This window comes from Pseudopodoces humilis, chromosome 7 (genome assembly GCF_049639895.1).
Source record: "Pseudopodoces humilis isolate 2021_Gansu_Grassland_sample_001 chromosome 7, ASM4963989v1, whole genome shotgun sequence".
Lineage (NCBI taxonomy): Eukaryota > Metazoa > Chordata > Aves > Passeriformes > Paridae > Pseudopodoces > Pseudopodoces humilis.
This window is the reverse complement of record NC_142206.1, coordinates 27,264,151-27,272,020: the sequence shown is the minus strand read 5'-3', so window position 1 is coordinate 27,272,020 and position 7,870 is coordinate 27,264,151. Positions and strand designations below refer to the sequence as shown.

Here is a 7,870-nt window from a genome sequence, read left to right as displayed (position 1 = left end):
AGCAGACCTAAAACTATTCCCCAGGAATTCCTAGCACAATGTCAAGGTTGTTTCTGTTTTTCTGGGAGGGTGCTCAGCTTGGAGTGGGACACACATCTCATCAACACTTCTGTAAATCAGTGGAACTTCAGATTTCTCTGGTCTCCTACAGCTGCATGTGCCAGTTACTTTCTTGGATGTAAGATAAAACACATGGCAGGCATCTCAGGGCAGAGGTGAGAAACAGCCTCAAGGGCTGCTGTGGAAAACACAGGTGAATACGAAGAGAGAGCAGACCAGCCAGGACTTGGTACAGCCTCCTGTGCATCACAGCCTGCACAAGCCCCTGGCCACTCCCTTGTACCATCAAAAAACTCAGCTAAGAAACTATTTTTTAAACCTCATTTAATAAAATGGTTTTTTTTGATATATAGAGGATATTAAGTAAATAAGTTACATAGTACATTACAATCACATTTGCAAGATTTCCTTTAGTGTATTAATATTTTATAAAAAAGCACACAAAAAATAAATTCAGTCCAGTCTATCACAACTGTACAGCAACAGGTAAATATATTTATATATGTACATTTTAAACATGTAACAGTCTTTTAAAAGGTGCCCTAGGCAGCAGACACACAAAAGGAAGTGTCTGCTCACTTGTTAAAATAAAAGTAATATACTTTATTATAAAGCATTTATACAGTAATTACAAAGGCTGACTGCTCCTGTACAGTACACCAAAGCTTCAACTACAAATTTAAAAACAGAACATAAAAAGAATGAACACAAAAGAAGTTTATATCAAATCTGAACTACAAGGGGAAAATACATGTGGAGAAGCTGCAGGAAACTTTTTTAAAATACACAATTACACTTCTATAAAAATATATGTTGTCTTCTAATCTGGAGAAGTTAAGGGTTTTTTCAGTCTCAGCTGTCAGTGGAATCTTAGTCTTGGAAAGAAAGATCCTTAGACAGCTTGGGATTCAAAGTCTGTGTCTTCCTAACATATGACACGGGAGAGGAGGAGGAAAAGTAAAGTAGCTGAACCCAAGTGATGAATTTACATAGAAACTCACCCCCCCAGAAATCAAACATGATTTGTACACTTGTTTCTCTGTCTCTTTAAAGCTTAATAAACTTCCAGACATAGATCCAAAGATAAAACAGGGAGAAAGTCTGTGGGGAAAAATGTGTATTAGAATATGGTTTCTGGTAAGCATTGGACTAAATGTGCCGTTGTATGAAAGCGGACAGGACTCCTATGGCTGTAGTCCTTCCTACTCCCGTTACTTTAAAATACTGTATGCATCTGTAGGAACCTTCTGGTCTGCTGCCTGAAAGAGAATTAAGAAGTGTGTAACTGCTGAGAGCAAGAAAGCTACCATTTGTGATTTAACACTTTTTGAAAAGTGTTGGTTTTAATCTAAGCTTGTTGCAATGATAAAAATGACCAAAAGCCTCAGTTTGATAAATCAGAGTATTTTTAGTTAATTTGGACTTTGTCTACAGTGGGTTTAACAGATGAGTTACGTTTGAGCTTTTGAGTTTCTATCTTTGCTCTGCCTGTGAGCAGCTACATCCCTACCTGTTTCTAGCCAGCAAAATGCCATGGTTCTGCACAGCTGAGTGAAATTCTGTAGGCCTTCAACTTACAGAGACAAGTTCTCTCTGATACCATCAACTGTATCAGTAAAAGAACAAACATCAAATAAATTAAAATGCAGAGTGGTTCTTGCAGCTAGACTGCAAAACACCTGCAGCTATATCAGATATGCATCACAAGTGCATGCATCTATCTAGTAATTACATACACACACAGTCTTACAAAACTCAGATGCTATCCCATGCACATCACAAACCTGAAAGACTGAATCTATCTGTAAAGGTCAGGCAGAAGCACAAGCAGAAGTACGTGATCAGGGCAAACTTGACCTGTCACTGCATCTCTGTGGTGCCCAGTGCTGGCATCAAGACTCAAGTAGGTGATGATTTGAAATACAGCCATCTGACTATGGGGTATATGACCACCTGAAGCCTGATCTTGCACTGTAAAAGGCAAATCTATTAGTACACATTTACAGAATTGCATTCCATAAGTATTTGTTCCCATATAAAAGAACTAAAGCAAAGAGACATCTTGTTCAAATGAATGTCTTTCTACTGCCTGTTTTCTAAATTAGCAGCAAACCCTTACAGTAAATGGCGATCAATCAATAGGCCTTTAAATGATGGAAAATAATGAACATGGAGTTTTAAAACAGACATATAAACAGAACATTGACAAGAATTTTGTTTGTTTGGAGTGGGTATTTTTAAATCTTAACTGGAATAACACAAATTAACACTGTGCTGCAGTAAAGAGCCACTAAAGTTATTTTTCCCCTACAAAGAGTAGGGACATAACTCATTCCAGATTAGACAAATTCCATTTAAATGCTTTGTCCACAGAAATTGAGGGATGGTTGTTTAGGTTTTGGTTTTGTTCTTTTTTTAAAAACACAATTACCTGCCAACTTTTGCTAGTAGGCAAGCTCTAATTCAAATGCAGGATCAATTCCAAACTCCAACTGTAAGCCAACTGTAAGTAGAAGGCTTGGTTTTCTTGTTTGTCTTTTAAGATGACACTTGGAGGAGCTGTTTTCCTTACTACCATGCCAGAAAAGAAGTCTTCTGGTGGCTACTAGCAGTTTGGAAGTATGCTCAGAAACATTCCAACTTGATGCCACTTACTTGGCACATTTAACCTGACTGTGGTCAGCCCTGCTAACCCACAGCTGTTACAGAGGTTATCCTCTGAAAAAACCCTTTTCTGATTTTCTTCCAGTGACAGACTGTGTCCAGTTTTCCTGTTCTGTTCTACTTACACTGCAGCAGGGTGGGAGAGAAACAACCAGTACTGGAATCAGCACATAATACAACATTTTTATGCAAGTAAAGAAAATTTCTGATTTGTTCTAAAGCACCTCAATGGCTTGTCCTTGACAAGAGGAGAAATTGTATCAGTTTCCTAAAATAGGGAGAATCAGTGAAAGATCTGGCCTTTGGAAGACTGCAATGATATCTTGCAGTAGCTTCACCTACTGTTCCTCCTGACACAGGGTGCTAAAGCTTCCGTTCTCTCCAAGGGCCCTAAGATAATTGCAGACAAGCATTTTCTCCAATTTATAAAAGAAAAAAAGATAAAAATCAACACTGAAATCCTTAAGAGGAAGAGTGATTTGCTTAAGCTTCTTTTTAAAGAAGGAGCTTTTAGTTCTTTGCAATTTTTGAATGATTTTAACAGTTCATGATGTGCTATGTGCTTCTTGGTAACAAAAACTAGTCAACAAGATCCATCCAATGTAGGAGCTTGGAACAGTCAAAAAAATGCTGAAAGGAACCCCAGTTTTGATAGGAATAAAAAATACAATTCTGACAGAACGTGAAAGTGAAAGTGTGTCAACTTTGCAAAGAGTGCAGTCTTTAATGATGTTCCTCCTGATTCTGTAAGAGTAGTAACTGTTTCTGCTATTCAGAAGAGTGATTCTGTGCAAAGGCATGAGTATGTCAAAGCAAATGTACGATGCACAGCCTCCCAAACAAAAGAGTGAAGCCATCATGGTTGCATAAAACTACAGGGCAAGAAGACTGACACATGACATGCTGGAGTTGTACCCTCTTTCTATAGTTAACCAGGAATTTATCTAGCAGCTGGAAGGGTCAAGATTTAAAAAGAAAAAAAAAATAAAATCTGTCAGTCAGGCACACTCTGTAGCTCACATACAACACCATCTCTTGGATCCCTGCTGGGGAAGGCAGGAGCGATCAGCTCCTTCAGTATGGTCTGGTCTGACACAGTGCCAGCACCCGAGAAGCTGGGGGTCAGTTGCTCCTAGGGACTGGATGGAGGGAGGGAGCTGGGCTACAGGATGGCACTAGCTGGCCAAGCACAAGTGATTCTCTACATCCTTACAAAATAATGACAAATGTGGGCTATAAAGATGTACAGAACAATCCTGTGCGAATCTAACACCTGTCACCTTGGCCACTTCTTTTTAACTCTCTTTCATCAGCAGATTTTGGTGCCCAGACTTTTTGGGCTAGTAGATTGTGTCAGTTCTGAAGGAGGAGTATGCATTTCAGCAAAGAACACAGCTCATAACAGGACAACCCAGCAGGCAGCAGTGCTCAGCCACTGGTGTGCAAATAGGTGACAAGCTTCTCCTGTACATACAGTCTGACAGCAACTGTCTGGGAAACCAGGGCCCTGCCATAAAAGCTTGATGATGACAATTTCAAGGAGTAAAAGAGGGCTGCTACAGGACAGAAGAGGATATTGAGAGGTAAAAACATTCACAGAGGGATCACTGCTGGAGATGAGAGTCCATTCCTCCCATTTCTGAGGTGCACACAATCCGGCACACAAGAAGATCTGGGTTCATTTTCACCAAACAAACTTTGCTCCCATTCATGTAAATTCAAACCCAGCAGTTTTCATTTCAAATTGCACTTTGTGAAGCCCAGACTCCTTTAAGTTAATCAAAGGCTGACTATTTTGTTTTCCAAGATGAGACAACCTGCAAGGCCTGTGGTTACTCTAATCCCACAGGATATTTTTATATCCGTTGCTACATTCTTAATGCCAAAAGATAACTGACCTCAGGCTTCCATTTGAAAAATAAAACCTCCTCTCAAAAGGAAGAAGAGTGTCTTGCTCATCCCACTTTTCATTTTTGCGAAACAGAGGTCAAAAGTGCACACCATCTTTCCACAAAATGTGTTGTCTGCCTGAATAACTGCTCAGAAAGAAAGGCAGGAAAGCATAAAAGGAAGAAGAACTTGCTGAGAAAGGAAACAGCTAGAAATCACCAGTGTCACAGTAACTGAATACACTTAGCTCAGAGCAGAGCTTCATTTTCTTGCTCCAGTCTGGAAATCTTTATATCCAAGAGTCCCACTACTACGATTCCTGACAAGAACAAAAAGAAAGGTCTGACTGACCTGAGAGAACTTACTTCCACTGCAGGTGACATTGTTCTATTATGTACCTCTGATATCATTATAAATATAATAGAAATCTTATTGGTCTTAAAAAAAAATCCAAGTAGAAACAAATCTTGTTATCCACCATTCTGTCTTGGTCAGTACTGGCAAGGTGAAGTGGAACATGTGGCATGAGGAAATGGCAGCACTGAAACCAAAACCTGATGGTTCAGGTAAGAAAAGTGCAAGCAAAAAAAAAGTGAGACCACCAAGAGGGAGGTTGGGTCCAGCCTTGCTACTCCCTCCCCTTCTGGCCTGCTGCTATATTTCTCCGTCTTCATCTGAGCTGGCGCTGCTGCTCCCGGTGCTGCTGGTCCCACTGTCACTGCTCTCTTCCTGCTGGGCCTGGCTGCGGGCTGCTGCCGCTGCTGCCACCGCCAACGCCTCCTTCTCTTGCTGCTTCAGCGCCGCCGCCTTCTTCTCCTGCTCCGCATGGCTCTTCATGTGAGCACTGCGGCTTTTCACCTTGTAGAACACCCTGAGGGAGGCACACATGTACATTAGCACTGGCCTCTCCTATGGCCTCCTTCAACACTGCTCCAGAAGAGCTTCTGCTGCTCCAGCCTCAAGTTCATGAGCTTCAACTCCGGAACTCCCGCTGGCGCTGCGACAGAGCACCTACAGCAAGCACCATGTGCTGGCACAAGGCGCAATGCTAGCAGGAGATCCTGAGCACCCTCAAACCACTCACTTCATTTCTCATGGTAGCCATTTCTCACTCAGCTCTGAATTCAGAGGGGTGGTACCATGCAGTGCTGGTATCAGAATCATGCACGTGCTGCTTAACACAACACAGCCCTGGTTTTCAGGCGTACCCCTGTGCTGCTGTAATACAATAAGCATGGAGGCAAATGATGGCCCAATGCCACTCCTAAGCCTTGTCCACAGAGCTAGAAACACTTGAGCTTTTTCCTTCTGATTCTACATTTCTGTGATCTGTTCCTCCACCATTAACTATTTGGATTCTGCATCAAAACCCCCAAGTGAAGTTCAGACACCATTAAGAATCCTTGTCTGCTTGTCCTGTTGTTTTAAGAGTAAGCAACTTATGTAGGGAACTGAATTTTCTTGATGGTTATAATTCTGTTGGCAACAAACCTACTAAAGCTGTGTGAGGAAATACAAATATATTTGACATCCACCAAAGACAGCTGCAAATTCAACCAGATGAACTTTGTACCTACTGGCCTAATAGCTGCTGCTATAACGATGGTAGTGTCTCACATTTCTACACCACTGTTCTTAAGTCTATACCATGTTCTTTATATGTGATCTAGCAAATACATAGAAACTTCTCGTTATAAAAATGTAAGCATTACAGAGGACCACTAAAGCAGCTGCTTTAAAGTGCAGCTTAACCCCAAACACTGTACACAGTTAAAATGCGGGTGGCATCTCATCACATTTGAAGAAAAACAAGCCTTAATTCGCAAGTATTAGTGGGGCAGTAATTCATTAAAATTATTGCCAATGTCTATGGCCTATATAGAAAGACAGAAAGCTCATTTGAGAAAAAGCTTCCACAGGAGATGCCCTACTGTGATTCTGTGACTATTGCTGGAAGCAGAGTTGGTCTTACCTGCCACATTTTTTACATGGAAATGTGTTTTCTGTATTTTGTGTTTTACTGGTAGCATCTGATTTTATCTTCTGTTTCCTCTTCTTCCTCTGCACTGGAGCAGTAATAGGCTTTCGAGGCTTCACTGTTGTCTCCCTTGGCTTCCTCCCAATCCTTCCTGTGACAGTTGTCTCATGGCTCCTCATATTGGTGTCGCTGGCCTGTGCAAAAAGAAGAGTTGAGGCAAAGTGACACTTAAACCTACCATCAGAAGGAAGGCAGTGGCTGAGCTCCTGTACTTCACTCATTCCAGACAAAGGTTTTATTTAATGAGAAAATCTTCAGGCTATTTTAAAGACATTTCTCATTATGGCCCTCTGTGTACACCAGCCACAAAGAATACATTGCATTTTTCCACCTAACACATCCAGTTCTCCCATCACAGTGCACAGTCTGGTTGATAGCAACACTCTGAGCTACCTCAACCCAACCTCATGCTCCAGAAAAAGTTAGAGATGGAAATTTTTTGCATCTGGAACCTGTTTTCTAAACAATTTGCAGAGTGAAGGCGGCATAGAAAGCACAACATGCACAATGCAGCACTTACTATTGCACCATCCTGTCGTGTCTGTTCATCTTTCAGAGCATCAGCACTCCTCTTTCTGTTATCCAACCCTTCCTCTGCCTCCTCTTCTTCCTCCTCTTCCTCCTCCTCCTCCACATGCCCTTGTTCCTCACTGAAGATGTCTCTTCTGAGAGGAGGATCACGTGCAAACCTATGGGAACTCTTCACCAGAAGATAAAGGAACTGTTAATTTTGATGTCTGTAAGTAAATGACACTACAAAGGACACAAATTTGTGAGTCTGGACTCATGAGGAGAAGCCAGATTGTTTGTGCTTTTGATTTGACCAGTAAATGAGACAACACACAAGACTTCAAACCACAGCCCAAAAGAGGTGAGACAAATTTAGGAAATTACTTACCTTGATGTCAACTTCAGCTTCATCTTTCATAGATCTCTCATTAGCACCATCAATGTCCCCAAAGATTAAGGTCCCATTCCGACCAATTTTCACCTGTTTTTTGTATGTGTAGTAGAATTCCACACACTGAGACACTGTTTTGGTTTTTATCTGTTGTTTAAAAAACATGAAAGTCCAATGGATAACATTATTTTAAAAAGACTTATAAATAATTACTAAGGGTGTGATAATTACACTTTGTATTTTCTTTCCTTAGGTAGTCTCCATTCCACCACAGCTGCTGTTCAAGTCTCCTTTTCTGTGTCGTATTTGTCTGTCTG

The 7,870-nt window shown here is 41.1% G+C and overlaps 1 protein-coding gene across 4 annotated transcripts in view; it reads right to left on the bottom strand.

Annotated features, from left to right (window-relative positions):
• Positions 1–367: 367 nt before the first annotated feature.
• MIDEAS (mitotic deacetylase associated SANT domain protein) overlaps positions 368–7,870 on the bottom strand; it is a 62,681-nt gene continuing 55,178 nt past the window's right edge. For all 4 annotated transcript variants that reach the window (XM_005522509.3, XM_088057752.1, XM_088057753.1 and 1 more), the window contains exons 10-13: positions 7,551–7,700; positions 7,173–7,352; positions 6,587–6,786; positions 368–5,485 (exon numbers count right to left, since the gene is read on the bottom strand). In XM_005522509.3, the coding sequence (XP_005522566.2) occupies positions 5,269–5,485; positions 6,587–6,786; positions 7,173–7,352; positions 7,551–7,700 (747 nt within the window). In that variant the 3' untranslated portion in view covers positions 368–5,268. The remainder of the gene's footprint in view (positions 5,486–6,586; positions 6,787–7,172; positions 7,353–7,550; positions 7,701–7,870) is intronic.